General features: G+C 34.4%; 1 protein-coding gene across 3 annotated transcripts in view; it reads right to left on the minus strand.

Moving 5' to 3' along the window:
• KIF21A (kinesin family member 21A) overlaps positions 1 to 26848 on the minus strand; it is a 160712-nt gene that overhangs the window by 44070 nt on the left and 89794 nt on the right. For all 3 annotated transcript variants that reach the window (XM_024750862.1, XM_024750861.1, XM_024750860.1), the window contains exons 7-15: positions 25017 to 25132; positions 19972 to 20167; positions 19374 to 19563; positions 18718 to 18781; positions 13444 to 13647; positions 3933 to 4023; positions 1743 to 1860; positions 1189 to 1377; positions 547 to 746 (exon numbers count right to left, since the gene is read on the minus strand). In XM_024750862.1, the coding sequence (XP_024606630.1) occupies positions 547 to 746; positions 1189 to 1377; positions 1743 to 1860; positions 3933 to 4023; positions 13444 to 13647; positions 18718 to 18781; positions 19374 to 19563; positions 19972 to 20167; positions 25017 to 25132 (1368 nt within the window). The remainder of the gene's footprint in view (positions 1 to 546; positions 747 to 1188; positions 1378 to 1742; positions 1861 to 3932; positions 4024 to 13443; positions 13648 to 18717; positions 18782 to 19373; positions 19564 to 19971; positions 20168 to 25016; positions 25133 to 26848) is intronic.

Consider the following 26848-nt stretch of genomic DNA (forward strand, 5'->3'; position numbering starts at 1 on the left):
TAAGAATAATCCGTTCCACCACAAAAACAGTAACAGATTAGAATTCACATACTCTCTCTGGTCAAGGGAAAAAAACTTGTACTTTTCTATGCATGGGAATGATAACCACCAAATTCAAGATAGTTGTTACCTCTCAGGGAAAAGAGAATATGATCAGGAAGAGATATATAGGAAGCTTTGTGCATATCGGCAATGTTTAATACCTTAAACTAGACAGTGGATATATTGTTCATTATGTTATTATCTGTGCTTTCTTGCATGTTTGAAATATTTTATACTTTTATTAAGTTTGTATAAGAGTTTTGTTTTGTTTTGTTTTTAAAGTCAGAGAAGCCCTGCTGACCACATGATTTTCAGCTACTCCAAAGAAAGACTTTGACTATGGATGACTATAGGAAACAACTTTTAACTGCCAAAAGGAAGTGCATCATTTCTAAGACTGGTTACCTTTTATTGAATACAGGAAGAACCACAATAATTTTTTTTTGGTCCCAAAAGACACAAGCATCACCAACATCTACCGTTAATGGAAAATATAATCAATACCTTTGTTTTTTTCATTTCCATCACATCCTGCTGTAATTTCTTCAATTGCTTTTCATATTGGGACTGATTTTTAAGCAACCTTGCATGCTCTTTTTGAGCTGTCTGAAGTCTCTGCAGTTCTTTATTCATGGCTTGCAGTTTCTTTTCATATTCAGACCTAACTTTTTTTGCTTTTTCTTCTGAGTAAGATTCCACTGAGCCTAAATGACCAAAAAATATTTGTATTTGTTTGTGTGAGACACATATTTTTATTTCACAGATTTACAACTCATGACCTTAGACAAGAACTACCTCCTAAATACAAACCTCAGGAGGCCAGGATGCCTTTCAATCACTCTGCCTTTTAATATCTACTCTTATTTAACAATTATTGAAGTTTTTATCATTTTAATTTAAAAAAAGTACCCAGCATAAATCAAGGCATTAAAACAATTAGCCACAACTTTGGAAAAAAAATTATTAAATAGCCTAGACAGGTACCCGCATGAAAAAACAAAATAAACAGTAATATTTAACATAATGGGACAAATTAACATTTAATGTGACTTTTAATATTATTTTTTTCTTGTAAAGGAAGACAGGATAAAAATCTATTTTGACAATTTAGTTTGAACTTTAATTTGAATTAAATATAATTCTTACCTAAGTTTTGAAGCACCTGGTCTCTTTCAAGCTGAGTGTCCCGAATTTTATGTTGCAGCATCATTAGCTTCTCTTCATACTGCTTTTTCAGCGTCTGCAGTCTTTTCTGGCTGTTTTCTAGTTCATCAATCAGCTTTTGCTTGATTGCAATTTCACAAGTAATGTTTGCTAAGTCTGCCTGATAATTGGCTATTATAAAAGAGGAAAATAAAAATTTTGGGATAGGCCATAATAAGAGCATGAAAACCATCATCTGTATCCAAGTATTCACTTGGCAGCTGTAAGGAAAATATCCTGAATATACCAAAAATTAAAAAAGGGCAAAAAGATAGAGTGTTCACTTTGGTCAAGGACAAGAGATACTATTTGTAGCAAATAAGAATGGAAGTTACACAATGACTAAATCCAATAAGAGAAGAACATGAGCCTTGGAGGGCATATATAGGCCAGCAATTATAAAAGGTGCTTTCAAATGGAGAAGGTTAAGAGTTTTCTGCCATGTTTTAAACAAGTGCCCAAAATAAATTTTTGTCCTTGTACCAAAGGACAAGTACCTTTTTCATCTGACTCAGAATCTGATTCATCAGAGCTTTCACCCCCTTCAACGTCATCTTCTTCCTCCTCCTCTTCCTCTTCCTCATCTTCATGATCACTCACTTCTTGACTTTCTTCCTAAAATGTGATTTGTGTCCATTAATAGCACAATATTGGCAAGGCAAACTGATTACCTCATTAAGGGAGACTGTGTGACAGAATTAGAACAAAAATTTTTACTTTTTGTGTGGAAACACAAAAGATCCCAAATAGCAAAAGCAATCTTGAGAAAGAAGAACGGAGCTGGAGAAAACAGGCTCCTGAACTTCAGACTACACTGCAAAGCTACAGTCATCAAAACAGTATGGTACTGGCACAAAAACAAAAATATAGATCAGTGGAACAGGATAGAAAGTCCAGAAATAAACCCACACACCTATGGCCACCTAATCTATGACAAAGGAGGCAAGAATATATGATGGAGAAAAGACAATCTCTTCAATAAGTGGTGCTGGGAAAACTGGACAGCTACATGTAAAAGAATGAAATTAGAACACTCCCTAACACCACACACAAAAATAAACTCAAAATAGATTAAAGACCTAAATGTAAGGCCAGGTACTATAAAACTCTTAAGCAAAAATATAGGCAGAACACTCTTTGACATAAATCACAGCAAGCTCGCTTTTGATCTACCACCTAGGGTAATGAAAATAAAAACAAATATAAACAAACTTAAAAGCTTTTGCACGGCAAAGGAAACCATAAACAAAACAACAAGATAACCCTCAGAATGGGAGAAAATATTTGCAAATGAAGAAACTGACAAGGGATTAATCTCCAAAATATACAAACAGCTCATGCAGCTAAATATCAAAAATACAAACAATCCAATCAAAAAATGGGTGGAAGACCTAAATAGACATTTCACCAAAGAAGACATACAGATGGCAAACAAACATATGAAAAGATGTTCAACATCACTAATTATTAGAGAAAAGCAAGTCACCTCACACTGGTCAGAATGGCCATCATCAAAAAATCTACAAACAATAAATGCTGGAGAGGGTGTGGAGAAAAGGGAACCCTCCTACACTGTTGGTGGGAATATAAATTGATACAGCCACTATGGAGAACAGTATGGAGGTTCCTTAAAAAACTAAAACTAAAGCTACCACATGACCCAGCAATCCCACTCCTAGGCATCTTTCCATAGAAGACCAAAATTTGAAAGGATGCATGCACCCCAATGTCCATTTCAGTGCTATTTACAATAGCCAGGACATGGAAACAACCATAGAGTGAAGTAAGTCAGAAAGAGAAAAACAAATATCGTATAATATCGTTTATATGTGGAATCTAGAAAAATGGTGCAGATGAACTTATTTGCAAAGCAGAAATAGTCACAGATGTAGAGAACAAACTTATGGTTACCAAGGAGGAAAGGGGCAAGGTGGGATGAATTGGGAGATTGGGATTAACATATATACACTTATATATAAAATAGATAACTAATGAGAACCTACTGTATAGCACAGGGAACTCTACTCAATGATCTATGTTGACCTAAATGGAAAGGAAATCTAAAAAAGAGTGGATGTATATGTATACATATAACTGATTCACTTTGCTGTACAGCAGAAACTAACACAACATTGTAAAGCAACTATACTCATTTAAAAAATAAACAATAAAAAACAAACAAAGAACCAGAATCAGAGTTAGAATTTTTTTTCCTCCCTCAATATTATGAAGTGTGCCTAGCCATATGAATTAATTTTGCCCCAGCTTCTATTATGGTGCTTTATATTTAATATGCACAATATAGTCTCAATGAATAAATACAAAAAAAAAAGAGAGACTGTGAGTATAAAGTACAAGAGCACAAAAATTTCACTTTTCATAAGTTAAAAATATCAATCCACAATTTTAAGGTTATTTTACAATAATTCTGTCTTAAATCAAAGAGTACTTCATCTCTCTTAGTATTCTATCACCCCATACACAATGCTTTCACAGTGCACAAGACTGTGAGTTGCTAATATTTAATAGCTCACATTTCTGAAGAAAAGAAGTCCTCAAGGACACAATTTAAAATGGATGTATGATAACTGATTCTCTTTTCTACATATAAGTTAGTACAGTTATCAGCAACCAAGAACAACCTAATCCAGGGACTCAAAATTACAAGTTTATTCTCTCATACTTACAACTTCTAATTCATTGCTTTCTCTTTCTGAAATACCCTTTTCTTCTTTCTTCTCTTGGTCAGTATCTGTATTATCCTCTTTACCAGCCACACTAAAAAAAAAAAGAAGCAAAAGTGTATGATGCTAAAGTAGAGAGGAAAATTGTTCACTTTTTTTCTCCCAGATTTTTAAAAACCATCAATTATTTTTGAAAACAAACTAGAAGAGTTCATCATTTAACTCAGCAAAGTTATCATGTCTGATGCTTCAGAGGAAAATTGAAACTGCCATTCAACTCATAGTACAGTGATTTATATCAATGGAGAAAATCTTATTTTCTAGAAACACTGAGGAATAGATTATACCCTGAAGCATGACACCTGATGAGACAGCTAAGAACTAGTCACCATAACATTCAATCAACTAGAATGTAGGCAAATTAAATTTTATGGAAGTAAAAAATATTTTTGTTTTCTCATCTAAATATATAAATTTTTCTCATCTTAATACAAAGATATAGAAACTGCATTTTTTATTAATGTCCTAATACATTTAAGAATAAATTTAAAGATCAGAATACATCTGCCCACAGTAAGTTTGTCTATACCAGCTGCATCCACCACAGTGTTCAGGTCTCCCCTGGTAATAGAATAGTACAGGTTCTTTTCTCCTAGGTCATACCTGTAGCACAGGGCTATTTCTCATAATGTTCTCACAGAAATAGGTCTCTGCACATCAGAACTGTCTGAAGTTCTGCCTGACCCCTGATTGAATAGGAAAGTCCAGGATCTGCCACAAGATTCACCATACAAATAAAAGCTTCCTCTTCAGGTATCAGTAAAGCAGCCCTAACTATTAATATATACTAATGTCACATAATGTTATAGCTAAACTAATTGCTTCAGCCCTTGTGGCCATGAGAAAAAGAAGACTCTATAGTGAGCAAAGTTTTTACATAGTTAAATCACTCTGACCCTTCAGGGTTTGGCAACCACCATCAATTATGCACAGAAGTTACACTTCTGTTCATTAGACTCCTACATTTTATCCTAAATAATATTAAGAAAGTGAATTTTAAATGAATTTACATATGAAAATTTTCTTCTTGTGCTATAGTTAACTTTTTAAATCATTAAGAATACTTGAATAAAGCAATATTATCCAAATAAAATTCTTCTAGAAAGAGCTTAAAATTTTTATCAGAATAACTTTATAACAGTTATCATTTCTTTCAGATATTCTGCTACATTAAATAATTGCCCTAATACATGGACTTATTTTTAGCTTCTAGGCTAAAAAATTAATCTCATTTAGGTACTGGTATTATTATTAAACTCTAATGTTTAACTGTAGGTCCCAATTCTCAAAGACATTTTTGAACTCAGAAGAAGATGAACACAAATACTTTTCCTTTGTAAGCACTTTTCAGAGTTCTTAATTTATGTTTATTTAGGTAGTTAGTTCTGTAATTTCTGTCTTCCCCACTAGACTGTAAGTCTCATGAAGGAAGGGATCATGTCTGTTTGGCTCAGCATTACATGCCCAGTACCCAAGGGATGTGCATAATAAATGTGCATGAAGTATTTGCTAAATATATTAATCTCTATGATTGTGCATGAGCACCTCTGTTTGGAACCTCTGCCTATGTGTCTCACACACTAATTATGTTGGAGTAGAATAGTACAAATTGAAAGATGCATAAAGATGCATGGAAGACAGCATATCTCTAGAGTGAGAAGAAACTACCAGTAGGAATATCAATAAAATCCTCTTAACTGGAGAGGAATCAAGTAAACTATAACAAGGTTCCATGAGTTTGTTAAATCACTTGTTAGAGAAAAATGTTGAATATACTGAATGCCTATCTTACATCACTTGTATTATAATAGGACTGTTCATTTTCCATCATCACACATTTCAAGATGAAAATCTAGAAAGAAACTCCCCCTTCATCCAATCATCTGATTTAAAGGCCAGCACCATGTACTCAAGTAGTGCTATACTTGAAACAGGCCTAAGGCTTAAGACTAGGAAAGGAGCATGTGTTAGGAAAGATATTTCCCATCAGCATTTCTCATCCCCTCCCCTATGCAGTCTCCCTTCCTCACCTGCAACTCTTGCAGCACACAATTTTTGTTATTGTCAGTTCCTTCATTACTTCAAGCTCCAACACAAATTCCCTTTTATTCAGGTTTATAGCCATACAACCACCTTGTTTCAAATACTTGACCTAACACACCCTCCTACACCCTCCAAGTCACCAGAATCCAGCTTAACAAATGTTATTTTCACTTATAATATGAAGTTAATTCATGTATTATAAGCTGTTTGTGCCAATTCTGATGCAGAAAAATCAGCAGTTGTTAACTTTATATTATTAATTTACCTTTATAAATCATGTAAGGCTTAAGCTTTTAAAGTAAACAATATGATACTTTATGATTATTGTACAGCAAACATTCAAGTTTTCTTCAATAAATTGGGGAAATTTTATATCTAAAATAACTATCTAAGCAGCAATGAAAAATATGTAAGTTTGCAGTTTACATAGAATCAGAATCTTGGAGCTGGAAGGAACACTAATGATCAAGTAATTTAAACCCTTTGACATTTAACAAGCAATGTCAACATTTTTGTTGACAACCAAAAAAGAAACTGTGGCCTGGTGAAGCTTATCAACTCAAGGGGACTTAAAACCAGGTGTCATGACTCCAAAGCCAGTATTCTGGAATATTGCCTCAAAGTTCAGTTCACAGACAGAGAAGCATCAGCATCACCCAGGAGCTTGTCAGATATGTAGAATCTCAGGCTCCATGTCAGTCCTACTGAGTGAGAATCTTCATTTTATCAACACCCCAGGTTATCTATATGCACATTCATATTTAAGAAGCCCTGTCCTAGAACACCAAACAATTCTGCTTTTGTTATCTATTAGGCGTCATATAAAAATTGGAGGCAAATGCTATTCATTAAGTATATTTAAAGGACTTAACTATTTTAAGGTGGGAAAATGTTTCCATTACACTACTTTAACTATGCATTTTATTTTGACCTTTCAAAAGAGAAAAATTTTCACATTTTAATGATCTAATTTAATTCCAATGATAAACATAATGTCCTAAATATAAACTAATCAGGTGAGTCCTAAGATGACCTACAGATAGAATTATATTTTAATTATAGAATTATATTTTAATTTAACTATATAATTAAAATACAATTCTAGAATAAATTATAGAAACTTTAGAATACTATGTAATATGTAGGGTATAATTGTGGAATGTAAATTATTAAATAACTTAAAGAAAATATAATTTACGGTTTCAGCTATTTAAAGTAAGAGATTAGTTTAATTGTTGCACAGTAAAAGTTCTCAAGGCTTATTTTTTGTTTGTTTGTTTGGTTGGTTATTTTTGCGGTACACGGGCCTCTCACAGGCACAGGCTCCGGACGCGCAGGCCCAGCGGTCACGGCTCACGGGCCCAGCCGCTCTGGGGCACGTGGGATCCTCCCGGACTGGGGCACAAACCCGCACCCTCTGCATCAGCAGGCGGACTCCCAACCACTGCGCCACCAGGGAAGCCCCAAGGCTTATTTTTAGTAAGAAATAAAATTATAAAGTGGTGCTTCTAAAATAGTTAATATTATTTTGAAACCAGTTTATTTTCTTAATCATTTTGATATTGTAATCATGAGACGTTTAGAAAAATCTATAAAGAGAAGTTCTAATAAGAAGTAAAATACTACTTGATACTTGGTTAAATAATCATAATATTGAATGAGTAAAATGCAAATTTTTATTATATTGGGAGTTCAGAAGCAGTGCTTCTAAATTTTGCTCAAATTTCAAATGGAAAAAAAAAAGAGAAGATCCTGGGGGGTTTTTTTTTTTGTTTTTCTTTTGCGGTACGCGGGCCTCACTGCTGTGGCCTCCCCCATTGCGGAGCACAGGCTCCGGACGTGTAGGCTCAGCGGCCATGGCTCACAGGCCCAGCCGCTCCGCGGCATGTGGGATCTTCCCGGACCAGGGCTCGAACCCGTGTCCCCTGCATCGGCAGGTGGACTCTCAACCACTGCGCAACCAAGGAAGCCCAAGAAGATCCTGTTTTTGATGCTGACTTCAGGTACATTTTAAAAGCAAAACTTGTTTTTCTAATTCCACCTTAAATATGCCTTATAAATCTTATCTGTAGTAAGGCCACAGTTTCCTTTTACTTTGTTGCCATTTTAACGTTGTTTTCCTAACAAAGATTACACAAAATAAGGAAGAGATGAGAATGAACCCACCCATGACTTAGCATGTGCTACAACAAAATGCGAATTCCCACCAAATTAATAATTCCCTGTCTGTTCACAAGTTTCTGAAAGGTATATTCTGAAAGTTAAAGGGTGGGGTTCTTGGGCCATTTTTAGCCATCAAAATTATGATAATCTATTCTAAATTCACATGAAATTCCTGAATTTTAATTCATATAACCGCTGGCTTTTATTCTTAAAAAGTATTTTTTTATATTTTCAGTGTTTTTGTTAATTTTATAAAATCATCATTATTTTTAGGAGCACCAAGCTAATCTAGTCTGAAACAATCTATAATTCTACAGCATATATCCTTCTGAATGGCAACTAAGTATTTAAATGACATTTTAATAAAAAACCTGGGAAATATTCCAACCTTCTTTCTTCTCGATTGCTTTCCTCAAGTTTCTGTAGCCTTCACAATCACGAGGCACAGTATTGGAAGGCCAAGCCAATGAAGGACAAACCAGACAGTAAAAAGCGAAAGTGATAAGAAGGTAAAAATGATACATGAGCTTGAAGACTTTAAAATAAAATTTAAAAGATATCATCAAAGGACAATACACAGTAAAAAGGCAATACATTTTGTATGAATAAAAAGTAAGAAAAACAAGCAGCATTATATCTAAGAAGAGTATATATAGACTATCAGTTGAAATTATTCAGCAGTAAAATGTACAGTCTCAATTTATAAAGTTGATAAACAGTAAGAGTATTTGGATGCCATTGCTTTTTTTAACCTGAAATGGATCAATTTTCTCAGATTCCAAAAAAAAACCTACTGCCAATGATATCCTCTCTTCCTTGTAAACCTTTACAAAATACCTTTTTATGGCATCATTAAAAGAACTTCAAAAAGTAATGCCTTTATACCATAATATGAAAATACCATTAATACTACATACTAGGATACTAATTTTTAAACTTGTTTTCTATTTCAAATTACTACATGTGAACATCACTAAATCTAAAAAAAATTCTATTTCAAAATTATACATGAAATGGTATTATGGTCAAATGAATATGACTGTTATGATATCAGTGGAAAACTGTAATTTTATTAACTGAAAATTAATATCACTGTACTAATTACTAGACTACCAAAAGGATATATCTAAGGCAAAGGTAGCAATAAAATGGGAAATGTAGTACATTCCATTAGTAAGGTTATTTTTCAACCAGCAAAGTATGAGAAAAACTATAAATATGTATTTAAAAGCTTTGACATTTAAAGAATATTCAATACACAGAATTGGGAATCTTTACTCAGTGGAATGTACTGAATACCAGTATCTCTCATGTAGACAAAAAGATAGATGTGCTAGGCTCTGATTAAGCATATAGCAATCTTGATATAGTACACTTCTGCCTGGATTCCAAAAAAAAATATTTTTTCAGAATCATCAGTATTTTAAAATGAAGAGATTGAGTCTCCGTTATGAATTATTTCATCAAGGCAGTTCTCATTTTAATTTTATAACATGATTTTTATTTGCTGGCCTGTGATTGTTTTTCACAATGAACTTATATACTGCTATTGCAAGAAGAGACTAGCAATCTTTCCGAGAAAAAAATTCTGCAGAGTGATATTCACCAGAGATCAAAATGTCCAGTGTAATATCTAGAAAAGGGTGAGAAAAGCCATCGTCTAAGAAATCTCTGTGTTTCTAGAGTTTCAACCTGACACCACTAAATACAAATATAATGCAGTCTGATGAATGAGTGAATTTTTTATAATGCAAGTCATTTAAAGCTAGATATTCAAAAATATGGGGATCAATGTATGAATGGTAAATTTTCTTTATCCATATACACCAAAAAAAGTAAAAAAAAAAAAAGTCTAATCTAGGCTTATACTGATGATAATGAGCTATAATGACTCAAAGGATATGGTTCCCTAGCAAAAAACCCAAATTTTCTATTTTCAGCATGAAATTCTGTTTACCTTACACTAGAGAGCTATATTAAAATATATGGATAATGTGAGCTAATAAGTAGATAAACTTTAGATGCCTTCCCAATTGTCTCTTTAAAAAAACACTACAATCAATAGTTCCAAATGACAGTAGAGGGGCAGAGATATAAACTAATAATCTGATCCTTCTCCATAATTTAAAGGAGTTCAGTCTTTATTTCATTTAGTTCCATTTATAATACCTCTTCCACAGTTAAATGGGGGGGGATGACAAATCTTGCTAACCATTCTAACATTTGTGTAACTAAAGAAAATAGTCAATGTAGTCTATTCGATTATTCTTCCTTATTTTCTTACTACCTACACTTATGGATTATTTTACATCTCAACAGAAAATAAGCACAGGAAGAAGAGCCAACCTTTAAACCACACATCTCAGCAATTGGTTGTAGTTTAGATAAAGACTTTGACAAGAGGGTGAAAATCTCATGTAAAACAGGATTTATGGCATCCTCCTTGAACACAAATGTAGCTTCTGACATAAAAATGATACAGTTGCCACTCCACCAACCAACACTTAGTGTCAGAGGCCCTGTAGTCACTACAACCAAAGGCTAACAGCACAAAAACAAAGTAAATTAAAAGACATGGAGCTTCTAAAGAATTTGTGGATTCAGTGGGAGAAACAGAAGTAGCTATGAGAACTGGGACAGCTGAGCAAAGCTGAACCCAAAGGCCAAACCCCAGATAGGTTTTGGAAACTGTCAACCAAAAGGGGTAACAAAAACCTTCCCTACACTATTTAATTTTTTTTCTTAATGAGGTTATTGCCCAAATTTTCAATAGTTGGATTAATGCTTCCTCTTTCAAAATTACAAATATCCCTAGAGGAATTTTATTAGCTATAAGTCATTTCCACTGGAATGAGTTCCTTTCTCTAGTCAGATGGCTTTGTTTCCAACTTTGAATTTAAGGAGAGGAGAGAAGAAAGTAGATGATTTTGAAACTGGTAGTACTTCGGGCTAGGGAAGAATTACATGAGAACTGACCTCATAAGGGAGGAATGGATCAAGGTAGCATGGGAACACAGAAGGTCAGTAGGTAGGAATAAGAGAGAATGGCTAAGGCGGAAATTCATATTTTCCCCCAAAGGTTGGTCTACATTCATGGAAGGGAAACAAAGTTTCTTTCCCCTATTTTCCTTTTCCTATTCCCTTTTGAATTGCTCTTACCACACTATAGAATGAGTAAATATCATTTCATGTGAGTGAGTTGGGAAACCTGGACATTATGTACTTGTAACACTTTCTAGAGAAAAATTAGTTCCAAGTTCCAAACGATTTTAAATTAACTTACTTACTATATATGCAAGGTTGAGGTAGAACCAAATTTTGCAATGTTCTATTTGATAAATAAAATAAGTAAATATGAGGCATGTAATACAACTTAACCAGAATCAATATATCCAAACAGAAGCTACTCCCTCCAGAGTTCCTGTAGAAGACTAATCACTAACTTCAGTAAAGCTGCTGTCATTCTAAACACTTTATTATGTTTTGTTTCAACAACAACTCTATTATTTTTTGTTTCAACTGTAGCAAACCCTTTGGCTAAAATGAGAGCTTACCAATATTTTTAAGAAAGGAATTTACATTACATGCAGCTAAAAGTTATTGGTGATAAATGAAATGCTTTATCAAGCTGAGTAAAATAGAACTATTTATCAGTCAAAAACCTTACAACCCTGCATTGTCACAGAAATAACCTGAATCAGAGGTATAAATTTAGGGTACCTATGATCACTATAAAAACGTCAAAAGTGCCCAGGTTTCTATTGGGATCCCTACCTGTTTTTTATTACTCATACCCAACAGGTGATTATGGTAACATCTCTAAATTTACCTCAAAAGGAAAGAGCAGAATCAGTTCATGACCTTAAGAAATATACCCTTGCTTATCCTTACTTATTATTCATGAACACAAACCACCTACACCGTTAAAAACAAGTCATACCATTTCACATTTTGACCAACTACACAACTGAATTTTACAAATAAATGATAAGTCATGTGCTGAAGTCTCATTTTCATTTCCACAGTATGTTGGGTCAAACCAGTTTTGATAATTCTGTGAACACTGTTACAGTTTTAATTGCCCTGCATAAGAACTAATCATTATATATTTCTTAATGCTGCCATAATCAGCCATCCACGAGCAACATCTTTTAAGACATTAGTATCTTAAGAATCCAATTTCAATTGCAATGCCTCCTAACCATAGATGTGCAACTCCTTGTTTTAATTATTCTAATCAGTCCTTTTTAACTCAAGGACAAACAGCAGAATTAATTTGCAGAGTTTAAACCTCTAATAACTTTGGTCAACTGACTATTCAAAGAAGAAATGCTTGGTTGTCAAAATAAATTTCTAAATAAACTGAGCAAAGCAGCAGCTAGACTAAATGTCAATAGTAATTCTAAAAAGTACACCTCCATAACAAGCTATTTGACAAATAAGATATCTTTTCCCCCTTTGGAATATCTAGCCAAAAATGCTTAAAATTAATTTGACTGGCATGTTCAAAATATATTCTATGTAAGTAATTTGACTGCACCATAGAATCAATATGTAAACATGTAAACAATTTATGAGGTTTTAACCACTCATAGATTACAAGTGGACATATTTTAATTTTCCTCCTCTTCTTTGCATCCAGTTGATTTCAGAGGGAGATATTACCAGGATGCAAGGAAAAGGAAGCCTAGAACAGTGGTGAAAAGCTGAGTAACTCATTGTTGGAAGAGTCAGGAAGCCTGAAATAACATAAATAACTTTCACATAATCAAATTAGAGCCCGCAGAAAATACTTAAGAGACCAAATGATATTAAATGACAGTCTGATGAATTAGTTTAGCCTTTACTTAAACTAATCTAGACAGGAAGCAGAATATATCAATGAGACTATTTAATTGTATTAGAAAATGGAAAAAAAATGAAAATATTGAGTAATGGTAGAAAAAGCTTTGCAGAAAAGATGAATGGAATGCAAAAGCAGCTATTTGAAAAAATAATAAAATAATTTCTAATAGTAATTTTACCTTATAGTCTAAATAAAATTCACTACAATATTATTATAAATAAATTAATTTTTTTACATACAAGTAGAGATAAATCTTTAAAAGTATATAATTATAATTGTCACCTATGTTAAATGACATTTTATTTATTAATATACTTATGAGGCTATGTATACTCATTGCAATTGCAAATTAAAATAGCCTGAAAAGTAATTAGCAGTATAGCAGTGATTTTATAGCACTACCTTTTTTTCTTCTTCTTTTCTTTCCTTTTCAGCTTCTCTAAATCCTTCTTAGCTAGATCTATAATCTCAATGGTCTCTTTGTCTGAGGATACTATAGTAGGAGAGAAAGCTGATGATCCACTGAAATACGGTGATCTTGCTGTGGCTCTTGTCAAGTTTTTTCGAAGGTTCTCATTCATTGCTTCACTTTCTAATAATTTTGCCCTAATGAATAAAAATACACTTAAGTTGGAAACATTTTATTATTGTGATAAATAATACTTAACATAAAATTTACCTCCCTAACCATCTCTAAGTGTACAGTTCTACAGCACAAAGTACACCCACACTGTTGTGCAACCATTGCCACCATCTACCTTCAGAACTTTTTCATCTTCTCCAATTAAAACTCTGTACCCATTAAACACTAACTCCTCGTTCCCCTCTCCTCCCAGTCCCTAGCAACCACCATTCTACCTTCCATCTCTGCAAACTTGACAACTCTAAGAATAAACAGGGAACATTTTAAATGAGTTGTTTTGCAAGCTAAAAAGTTTCCCAAAATGTATTTCAACATTGCTACAAGGTACGGCTTTTTTAACATATGTGTTCACAAACATTAGTGTTTAAGATATTTTAAAAATTTCCTGATCAAATAACTGTAAATTTGAAGTAAAACTCTTAGTGCTCAAAAGTGCCAGTGATAATTAGATTACTTGCATTCTGGTCAATAGGCACTAGTTATCCTTGCTTTGTAAACTCATCTTTGAAACTTAAAATGTGCAAGCAGCATGGTTCCCTTCCTTCCTGTTCCTCATTCATCATGCTATAATAACATTTCCAAATCTTTGTAAGGAATAGTTAGTCAAACTTGCCTCTAACTGGCTGAAAGATATCTGGCTCCTGAATATGGCATGGGAAAAGATGAAATCTCCAAGGAAACCCGAGTTTGATAATTAAAAACATTCTTTTGTTTGCTCAAGCAGTCCTCATAATGACAGGAAAATAATGTATGTGCTGTCAGTAATAACACTGAATGATAAGATCCTAAAAGAGCCTGGATTCTTGAGACTACAAGGGATTCAGAGAGTCCTCTGGGCCAGTTCCTTTAGTCCATTTGATTTAAACCATAAAAGAACACAATTATCTACTTCAGTGTAATAAATTTCCCAGGTCAATTTGGCACAAGGGTGATTGAGACAAGGTTATAAGGAGAAAATACTACCTACTATCTCTGTCTCAAAACTACATTACTAAGCACTTTTGCCATATGTTCAAATGTTTCAGAGGAAGGTGCTAGATTATTTGCAACTACTGAGCTCTAGAAGGCACAGTCAGCTGTGTTTTTACACTGCCTACCAAAATTATTCATGACACTGTTGAAATCAACTAGAGACAGAATATACACAAATCAGTGAATATGTTACAAATAAGTGTCCTATATATTCTTTAATGAAATTGTTTTACTTTATATTTGGTGTTGCAACAGTTACAATGTTTTAAAATCGTTAAATAGCTGTGTAGAAACTATTAAGTTAAATGATTTCAAAATTATCTTAAAGAAAATTCTGAATATAATGCTGTCATTTTTTAATAAGAGGACAACCTAAGTATAAAAATGCAGCTTAATGATAAAAACTCAGTAAAAATTTACACTTTTCTATATTTTCAATATCTAGCACAAAGCCTGGGTACATAATAATGCATGTTAATAATGAATGAAGGGGACTTCCCTGGTGGCACAGTGGTTAGGAATCTGCCTGCCAATGCAGGGGACACGGGTTTGATCCCTGGTCCGGGAAGATCCCACATGCTGTGGAGCAACTAAGCCCATGAGCCACAACTACGGAGCCTGAGCTCTAGAGCCCGCACACCACAACTATTGAAGCCCACGTGCCTAGAGCCCGTGCTCCGCAGCAAGAGAAGCCACTGCAATGAGCAGCCCGCGCACCGCAATGAAGAGTAGCCCCGCTCGCCACAACTAGAGAAAATCCTGCACGCAGCAACGAAAACCCAACGCAGCCAAAAATACAAATAATAAATAAATTAATTAATTTTTTAAAAAGACCCTTTTAAAAAAATGAATGAAAATATAAATTAGCTATCAATTAATGACCTGTTTTTAATTGGCTCATTTATATAATAATCAGACAATTTGTGTTTGATTATTACCTGATTTTAAAAATCTGCATTTGGTAGGGGCATATTTTTAATGCTTCTTCCGTCCTGGTGCTAATAAAGGCTGAAACCTTTAGGGCTCACCTCCAACTCCACCAACCCCACACCACATTAGTAGATCCTGCTTTTTGTATGGGCTGTAGAGATAACATCTCTCTCTTTGCCTCTCCTTCTCTTCCTACTCACCCAATCACACACTTGTTGCTGTCTGCATTTCATTTAATAGGAGACCAAGCAGTGAGGCATGAGGGGAAGTACACAGACTTCCTTGGGAAGGAATAAACTGAGGCTTGCATCTCAGCCTTTTCACTTACTGAATATCATCTCAGCTTTTTCACTCACAGAATCTCTAAATCCTTCATTAAATGGAGATGAAAATATATACTTCCCTAGGACGGTTATGAGGATGATGATACAATGAATTTAAAACTCACCTAATAATGTTTTTAACAAATAATAACTATTCTTATCAAAAAGTTGGAAATAATATAATTATCTAACAGTAGGGGATTAGATAAATAAATCAATTACAACCCATGAGACAGTACTCATGGAGCCATGCAAAAACCATGTTAGAAAAATATTTAATAACATTAAAAAATGATCCTAATATCTTGTCACATTTCAAAGAATAGATAGTAAAGCAATACATACACCCCGATACAAATTTTGCTACAGTATGCATTGAAAAATTATTGAAGAGATACACCAAAATGTTAACATCAGTTCTTGGAATGGTGAGAATATGGGTGATTTTAACTTTTTAAAACTTTCCTATATTTTCAGAAATTTCTACAAAAATTTTGAACTCCAGAAAACTAAGATTAATTAGTGACTATTATCATTTCACAACAAATAATGTGATGTGTAAATTTATTAAAAGGTAACTAGTATTATTTTATAATTAAAATGATAAGACTTAAAATATAAACATTCCCATGTAGCAATACATTTACATAATTTACATTAAGTTTAAGTAGCTGTGAATGAATGTCTTCCTAAGAGAAAGTAGTGATTAAAATATGGATTGGAGTAGAATTTTGTAGATGAAACAGAATGTGAGAACTTGCCTAAATAATAATGTTAGACCTTTACAGTATTTTTCAATTTAATAGTTTTTACATCCTGTTTTTTTATTTGAGCCCCATAATAACTCTTTGAGACTAGCAGGTATTACCTCATTCTTACAGATAAACACTAAAGATCAAAGAGTTAGGTAATTTGCCCAAGGTCGTATACTTAATAAACAGAAGCTTAAAAATTTCAATGCAGGTAATTCAGTTTAAATTCAAAGATCATTTATGTTTATCCCATATGTAAATTATCTTTATATTATAAATTAAAGTCCCGAGAACTGAGAAGACTACACTTTATGAATGGGACAAACTGAATAAAAGAGCCAAAAAGCTATTAACCTATACCACGAAAGATTTGATCACTGACTGAACTCAAGGCCTAAGAGTCATCATTGTTCTCTAGATGGCTTAAAGAATAGTCTTAACTCAAGAACTTGAAGAAGAAAGGTATTAGATGCTCCTTTTAGCTACTAAAAGGAATGGAAATGATTCAGTCAGTTTTCTAGGAAATAATGACACTAGTCAAGCCATTCACCAAATAATGAGATCAAGCTTAGATATGGTCTTAGAATAACATGATGGAAGAGAGGAAATCAAGCCCAAGAACCAGAGTATGGAATCAGCCTTAACAATTGACCAGTGCCAAGAAAATAAAAAAAGATAAAAAGAAGCAGACTAGGAGCAGGAAAAGAATCTTTAGGAACTAAAAGCCAGATATGAGTTTTGTCTGAAGGAATGGTAAAGATGGGGTCTACAGAGTCAGGAAACACAGGAGACTGGTCAGAGGACAAGTTTTTGGCAGTAGGCAGGAAAGAGCACTGCCAACACAAGATGGAAACTGCAAGTCCAGTTTGGCAGCTGACCAGAACTACAACCTAAGGTCCCAAAGGTCTCCATCAAAAAGGTAAAGTTTGGAAATATATAAACAGAATAAAAGTAATAGTTATTTGAGTAACTTTATCTATTGATACATCAGATGTTTTCTCACTGGTTTTTACTTTTTGAAGCTTTTAAGGGACCTGGTGTGCCTTAAGGAGGCAGAAACAGTAGAAACACTACTCATCTCTGTTTAAGAATCTCTAGAATAGCCAGAGGAAGAGAGAGGGAAATAGAACACAAATACAAGACAGAGAATTGTTAGGGTAGCTGTGAAAGATAATCTCTCACTTGGTTATTTTCTGCAAATGGATAACAGAAGTGAGATCTGAGCTATTTAGATGCTCCCAATGGAGCTGACTGTAGTTCTACTTAAAGAGAAAGCAGCTCAGCCATCAGGGCAAACCATGGAACCTGAAAATATTATAGAAATGATTAGTGTCCTTGATCTACTTTCTGACCCAATTCTTCCAGTCTGTGCTCAGTGGTCCCCTCCACATTCCCACACCTGGCATGGGTGTCCTATTTACTGACTTCTGTCATTCCATTTACTACATGTGACTATTTATGTAAGTTGACCCACCTAGACTGTGAACTCTTTGTTTATGTCATACTTGTTCAGTCCATGGCATGATGCTTGGCATACAGTGAGTATTTGCAATATGTGTGTGAAATGTGGGTGATGAATGAGCCTTTGTATATACCACAGAGGCAGGCAAATTGGTAGGGATGCAATGACTCACACATATAGAATAGCTGAAGAAGTATAAGGGAACAGGAGTAATGGGAAATTTTAAAAATTAGAGATGACTTATTGATGTTGACCATTCCCAAATGGTGGGTGAAGAGGCACAGGGAGGTAACTTCATCGACACCAATTATGCCTGTTGTTATATGAGGTTAGGTAAGCTTCCAATTAAGGGTATAACAACAAGAGCAGGAGGATAACCCAGGAAGATAATGTGGGAAGAGGAAAGTAGTTTGTGACATTATGTTCCCATATGTTCCGTTATAGGCAAGTACCTATTCCCCTAAAGTTAACCTGACCAAAGGGCTGAAATATCACTGTGAATAGTTACGACAAAATAAGCCCAAAAAATAGCAATAATACTTCACTGCAAAACCCAAAATACGTGCATTATATATTACAGAACGTGAACTGTACCTGAGATCTTCAATTTCTTTAATATAATTGTGAATCATATTACTAATCTCTTCATTCCCTTCACCTGCAAGATAAAATAAGGAAAGGGGGAGAGGGATAAATTGGGAGATTGGGATTGACACACACACACTACTATATATAAAAACAGATAACTACTAAGAACCTACTGTATAGCACAGGGAACTCTACTCAATACTCTGTAATGACCTATATGGGACAAGAACCTAAAAAAGAGTGAATATATGTGTATGTATAACTGATTCACTTTGCTGTACAGCAGAAAGTAACATTGTAAATCAACTATACTCCAATAAAAATTAATTAAAAAAAGAATTTCCTTTAAAATTCAACAGAACAGAATGAGAGAAAAAACAAAGTTATAGAAACAAACAATAATGCTTTGAAACATAATTTAAACAGCAAATTTCCTGCCCTTAATTACATGAGCAGAAAGTAAGATAATATGATGAAGCATAGGGCATATTTTGTTTCTGTAAGAATGTATTATTTACAAATTAAGTATTAACTTAAAATCACAGATTGTATACACAGAGATTGACTTTTTCACTTCAAATATTCCACAAAGTTAACAAACATGAAGAGTATTTCCTGCTCTCCAAAAGTAATCCCTCATTCATCCCACCCTACACACATACCTGCTCTGGCAAGAACTTGGTTGGCCTGATCACTAACAAGCTGTGTGATTCTGGTCCTCAATACATCAACCGTCTCTTGCATGGCTTTAATTCTTACACGCAGGTTGTTATTTTCAGTCTGTAGCATAGCATTCTCATGAAACATATCATTGATACTTTCCACACCCTCCTCGTCGATTATTCTTTTACCCTAGAAAAGAAAAATATTTCCCTGTTGATTGAGAAGTTTTAAATACACAAGAGTTTTGTTAAAGGATACTGCAGGATTATGCAATTCTACAACCAAGAGCACTTTTGTCTTAACAGCCTCAAGGCAAGAGATCCTTTTCCCTCTACTACATCTCTCCTTTGAGCATTTGTCACTAAAGAATCTGACTGGGAAGGAAGTATTTTGAAACAAGAGGCTGGTCAGGTTGTCAGACTGAACATTATTAAAGGCTACCCACACATAAAACTAGAGAATTCTACCTCCAAAAGGAAAGATGCCACCACTATGACAAAGAGACTCCAGAGACATATATGTGCAAGCCATCACAAAAAGGTATCACTGTGTACACAAAATGTATCACAAAATGCAAAGTCAAAACCATTAGCTTACTGTTTTGTACTCCATAAGCTCCATCTGAAGTCGTGTGATCTCACTACGGAGAGCATTGATCTGCTGACTAGCTCTGTCCTGATTGACCATCACCTTGTTCTTGATATTTCTAGCTCGATTGGCATATTTCAGGGTATTTAAAGTTTCCATAAAGTCTCTGTCTGAAGGGCTGACACATGCTATCATGATTGTTTGGCTGAAAGTTACAAAAAATAATTAGGTTTACAGATAAAAGCAAATAAAACACTGAAATAATCATTTTAAAATTCCCGCCTTTTGAATAATATCTCTCCTTCGAGATACCAAAGATTGACATTACTAACTTAAAAATAAAAGCAAATTTATAAGCCCCAATGCTTTAAGACTATCTTAAGGAAAAAGATTTTGTTTGCTTGGCTAAAATTGGGGAAAATTAATTTATATTATCCTTTTTTGACTCATAATACCATATACTCATAATACAAGTGCATATATTTCTCACCTCTTTAAAAATTTTTTGAAGCAATATACACAGAATAATTCTAAAATTTAATCTATATATAATATGACATGTTGAAATTCAAAAATCATTGCTTTCATTATCTATTTAATATTTCAGGATTTTTTTTTTAATTTTTATTTATTTTTGGCTGCTTTGGTTCTTCGTTGCTGTGCACGGGCTTTCTCTAGTTGTGGCAAGCCGGGGGCTACTCTTCCACTCGTGCACAGGCTTCTCATTGCGGTGGCTTCTCTTGTTGCAGAGCACGGGCTCTAGGCATAAGGGCTTCCGTAGTTGCAGCACGCAGGCTCAGTAGTTGTGGCATGAGGGCTCTAGAGCGCAGGCTCAGTAGTTGTGGCACATGGGTAGTTGCTCCACAGCATGTGGGATCTTCCCGGACAAGGGCTTTAACCTGTGTCCCCTGCACTGGCAGGCGGATTCTTAACCACTGTGCCCCCAGGGAAGTTCCTATTTTAGGATTTAAATTTTTTCTTTTAATTTAATCACTTGCATCCTGATTTTTTATTTCAGCAAAAAGTTTTACACAAAATCCTATCACCTGATCAAGAAAAGTATTTAGTATATCCATATGTTTCACAATATGAAACATCATTTGTGATTGAGTGGTCAAAGTTCCAGAGTTTCTGGCTAGATTACATAGGAAAACTGGGAAACATTATTTTATCATCATGATGAATTGCTTTACCAACCAAAGAACAGGATAATAAAACGATTATTATGCCTAAGCTATTTCTGTCAATGAAAAAGATGTGGAGAGTCTAATGGGCACTTGCACACTAACAGTTAAGGAGCTAATTTACCCACCCTGGTAGGAAATTTATACCTATCAATTCTAACCTATAGCCTCCTAGCTTCCTGCTTCCACTCCTGCCTTCTCCCAATAATCTCAACACAGCACTCATAGTAACACTTTTATTTTCTTCGTATTTTTTTTTTTAGTATTGTCAAGCTTTATTTTTACTCATTTTAGATGTGTAGTAATGTCTCATTTTTTTTAATTTTTAAAATTTACACAATTTTTAAAGGTTACTTCCCATTTACAGTTATTACAAAATATTGGGTATATTCCTCATGTACAATATATCCTTGAGCCTATCTTACATCCAACGGTTTGTACCTCCCACTCCCCCACCTCTATATTGCCCCTCCCCGCCACTGGTAACCACTAGTTTGTTCTCTATACCTGTGAGTCTGCTTCTTTTTTGTTATATTCACAGTTTGTTGTATTTTTTAGATTCCACATATAAGTGATATCATACAGTATTTGTCTTTCTCTGTCTAACTTATTTCACTTAGCATAATGCCCTTCATAGCAACCCTTTTAAAACGGGTCCCATTCCACCTATCTTTATTCCTTTGTGAACTCTTGCTCATCCTTATTTACCCTTACTTTTACTATTATTACTATTCAACTCAGAGATCATCTAGTCCAAGAATCCAACCCTGAGTTTGGCTGTACTCCTTTCTCTCTGCTTCCTCATACCCTTTGCATACCTCTTTTTTGTTGATTATGATTATATTGAAATTTTATAGATCCAAACTCTTAGATACTAAAATCCTAGAGGACAAGGATCATCAAATATTTTTTATTCATCAGACTACTTTGTACAACACAGTATTTGGAACATATTAGGTCATTACTATTTGTTTGTGTTACTTGGAATATATTAGATCCCTAATAATTGTTTGTATGTCATGCGTATATTATATTTATTTATTTGAAGTCAGAAGTTAAGATAATTCATGCATCTCTGTTGATGAAGAAGATAAGGTAATCCAGTGAGAGTGATGATTATGGATACTGATTAGAGGATAGGACTACTCAAAATGTTATCCCCGGTCCAGTGCCAGTCTGGCAGATTCATGACAAGTATAGAAATTGACAGTAAGCATTTTGGCAACTTTTACAACATTTGAGCTTGCTGTAATCAATGAACTCATTTCACTGAATACAGTATAGACCAGTTCAAGTATTTTCAAACTCACATAATGGGACAAGCTGAGTATAGTCATGTTCAATATCAAGCCACTACAACTGGGAAGTGGGAAGGAGGAGAACTCTCCCTTATTAAAAATATTTTGAGAAGTATTGGGATCAAGTGCTTAAGAAGAATAGTGAAATCAGGAATGAGAGGAGCTAAGACCTACTGTATAGGAAAAAGGTCACATATTAAAACCCAAATGATACGAATTTCAAGAATAGTTATGGGGCTTCCCTGGTGGTGCAGTGGTTGAAAGTCTGCCTGCCGATGCAGCGGACATGGGTTCGAGCCCTGGTCCGGGAGGATCCCGCATGCCGCACAGCGGCTGGGCCCGTGAGCCACGGCTACTGAGCCTGCGCATCTGGAGCCTGTGCTGCGCAGCAAGAGAGGCCGCGACAGTGAGAGCCCCGCGCACCGCGATGAAGAGTGGCCCCCGCTTGCCACAACTAGAGAAAGCCCTCGCACAGAAACGAAGACCCAACACAGCCAAAAATAAATAAATAAATTTATTTTTTAAAAAAAGAATAGATATGTTTATGAAAAAAAATTTTTTAATGCAAGTTGTTTATTTTTATATAAAACCATAACTCTATCTTAAAGGAAACCATATAATTTAAATATATTAGGGAGTTCCCTGGTGGTCTAACAGTTAGGATTCGGCACTTTCACTGCTGTGGCCCGGGTTCAGTCCCTGGTTGGGGAACTGAGATCCCACAAGCAATGCGGTATGGCCAAAATAAACAAACAAATAAATAAAGTTATTTATCTTATATATTGTTATATCGTATTATATTACACATTAGGGAGGAAATACATCACAATGTTAACAATAGTTACTTACAAGTAATAGAAATACAGTTGATTTTTATCATGTTTTATATTTTCTGTATTTTTCCATATTTTTGCTATAAACTTTTTAAAATGTTACATTAAACATTATAAATGTATAAAAGCCAGTTTTGTTTTTTAAAAAATCATCAAACTGTACACATAAATATATGCAGCTTGTTTCCACAAATACTTTTGATTTAATTTTTCTTTTAACAGAAATTTGTACAAACATCACAACATGAAGGAATTTTGTTTTCCAATGTTTATACAAAGTTTAATGCTTTTGAACTAGGCGTTCAATCTCACAATTTTAAGCAGGAATTGAGGGTCACTGAGAATAAGAGGCGTTACCACTAGATAGGAAATGGGTGAGGAACATCTGAGACTCTTTAGCTATAGCTTAGATAAAACTCAAGAGGAATTCAAAACCCACAGTGCAAATATCTTAGATTGTTACAGGGCAAGCAAACTCTCAGAAGTACTGAAGTATTCAAAAGTATTGACACTTGTAAAGGGAAGATGTTTACTATCTCTGCTTTGTTTATAAGACAAAGCTGTATTATAAAGCTAAGAAATAAACACAGGAAAAGGCTACAATTTAGCAAACTTTAAAAATTTATATTTGGCTTAAAAAACAAAACTTTTTGTCCTGTTATAATAAGACCCAGATTGATATTGAAGGTCAGAATGAAAATATAGACCAGAAGTAAGAAATATGTAACAGTGGAAGCAATACAAAGGATATGCTAGAAGACAGCTGAGTTAAGACAATGGCAATATTATATGAAAAGAAGGAATATAAAAATGATACTCTTGAATTCTATAAAACAAAACTTTATTTCTAAATCCATCCAACTTCAGACCTAAATAAACAACATTATCAAAATTCTTTGAATAATAGTTGTTCAAAAAGAAAGTTTGCAAGTTTAATTTTACAGCATCTAATGATCATTTTACAGTACCTAATGATCATTTTATAGCATCAGTAAACATGATGTTAGACCGTTGAAAACACTGTAAAATAGATTCACTGTAGTTGTGTGTAACTTGTTGAACTGTGCTATGATTGAATTTAAATGCCTAAAAAGTTACCATTTTTAAAGCCAACATTCTGATGCTTATAAAAAGGAATGCATTACCAAAAGAATACATTTAGCTGATGAAACATATCAGGATGATGCAAAGTACAGAAAAGGAGGAATATCAGTGATTCTGGCAAAGTTAATAACCAGCAATCACCCTATATTTCATTCAATTAACATTTTTAAATTTTTTCTCAAATGTCAAAAAATGTTTAATTTTTAGGAGACTTTGTAAAGAAAATGAATAATATTTAAATTACTTTTTAATTACTTAGAAGACAGCATTTACTTTTCAACAAAATTTTATTAGGCATCAACTATGTGCCAAGCACTTAAAACTGAAACAATGGTATAGAGAAAGCACATGCCAAGGATTGCATTTATAAGCTAAGTGACTGAATAAATTACTTAACCTCTCTGGATTTCAATTTCCTTATCTATAAAATAGGAATAATAACACCTACCTCAAGAGGTGTTATAAGAAATATGTGAAATAACAACATGCAAAAGCACTCACACATTTGAGGCACTTAATAATTATTAGTTCCGCTTTACAGTAAAAACAGTTCTTATAAATCACTTTACAAACTTATTTTAAAAATAATGAATAACTGAAATTCAGGAATATGGAGGATAAACACTTATGCATACCTATTACCCCCAAGAGAATCCTGTAGTAGTCTTGTCAGCTTAGAATCTCTATAGGGAACATGCGTGGCCCTCTTGCTCTTGTCTCCCAATGCACTTATTACATTGCCAAGTGCCAACTAAAAGAAAGAGAGAGAAAAAAATTATAAAAATGTACTAATTATAACACTTTTAAATAATGAAACCTTATAGAAAATAATATGAAGCCATGGCAGAATTGAGAACATTTGTGTTTGGTTTTGTTTTACATTTGTATTTTCAAATATAAAGTAAACTTGGAGCTTTCCACATAACTACTAAAAACTGACACCACTCAAAATTTAATGCCATATATATACCCATAATTCACAAATACTTAAACTTCTATGCAGAGATTTTCTTTAGAAATAGAAATGTTATAAGATTGATGACTTCTGACCATTCCTAGTATTACCAGAGCATCATGTTGTACACCCCACAAAACTGCCAATTCATGTTGCAAATTCTTCTGCTCAATTCATTGAAGAAACAAATTGTTCGCTAGTTGAACAGTTGCATAAACTTTCTTGTTGTACTATAGCTTCCTCATGGGAAAACAAAATTTCCTTTAACCACAATAAAAATATCAGTATGATATCTCTGAACATGGCATTCCTAATGCAAGTATAGCCGCACTTAGAAATTCAATGAATCTATGTGCTAAGCATCCAATATTTTAAAAAACTAAGTCAAATTACGGAACTATTTAGTCACTCCTCCTGCCACCCCCTACTGCTTTTCCTACTGTCACTGAACCAGCACCTACAGCATAAGCATTTTCCTAAATGCTGGTTGCACTCGCCTTCAGTAATGCAAAACCATGTCTTTGTTAGAGCCAATGGATCCTGCAGCGAGTGCATCAGCATCACACTGTGTCTTATCCCCCTTTTCCAGAGCCTGCAGTTTTAACCACTGGCCACACTGAATGAACCTCTACCACGTGCCTGAACATGCTTCAATAGCCTGAACTGGAAAACAGAGCAATGGCTTTTGTCTTTTCCGGACAGCACAAATGTAAATACCACCATGATTTTATCTCCTAAGAAACTCAAAACAATACACAAAGTCGAGGATCCTGGTCGCTCACTCCTTTCAACACATGTTCAACTGTATGGTGGGAGCATCAAGATGGGTAGTTGGGAAGGCTGGCTCTCTCTAATCAGTCTCAGTTGATAATTCCCCCACAGAAGGGTCGCAATCATATAAAAGTAAATATTGGGCAATAAACAAAAAAATGACCATATGCTTGGAGCCCCTGCTCTAGGAAGAAAGGGAGGGAAGCAAAGCAGAAAACACCTGTCCTGATGCTGTCAGCATCACAGAAATTTAGGATGCCATTACTTTTAAGCAGGAACAAAGAACCAACTTTTTAATGAAATCAATAGGAAGAAAAGATTAATTACATAAAAATTTGGTTCTAAAACGTTTTCTTCCATATAATAGAAGCTTTAGGCTAACTCAAACACAAGGTGTTTTCCAATCAAAAACACCACTAGGGCTTCCCTGGTGGCGCAGTGGTTGAGAATCTGCCTGCCAATGCAGGGGACATGGGTTTGAGCCCTGGTCTGGGAAGATCCCATATGCCACGGAGCAACTAGGCCCGTGAGCCACAACTACTGAGCCTGCGCGTCTGGAGCTTGTGCTCTGCAACAAGAGAGGCCACGATAGTGAGAGGCCCGTGCACCGCGATGAAGAGTGGACCCCGCTTGCCACAACTAGAGAAAGCCCTCGCACTGAAACGAAGACCCAACACAGCAAAAATAAATAAATAAATTACTAAGACTCCTCCCCCCAACATCTTAAAAAAAAAAAAAAAG

This window comes from Neophocaena asiaeorientalis, unplaced genomic scaffold (genome assembly GCF_003031525.2).
Source record: "Neophocaena asiaeorientalis asiaeorientalis breed wild unplaced genomic scaffold, Neophocaena_asiaeorientalis_V1.1 scaffold641, whole genome shotgun sequence".
Classification (NCBI taxonomy): domain Eukaryota; kingdom Metazoa; phylum Chordata; class Mammalia; order Artiodactyla; family Phocoenidae; genus Neophocaena; species Neophocaena asiaeorientalis.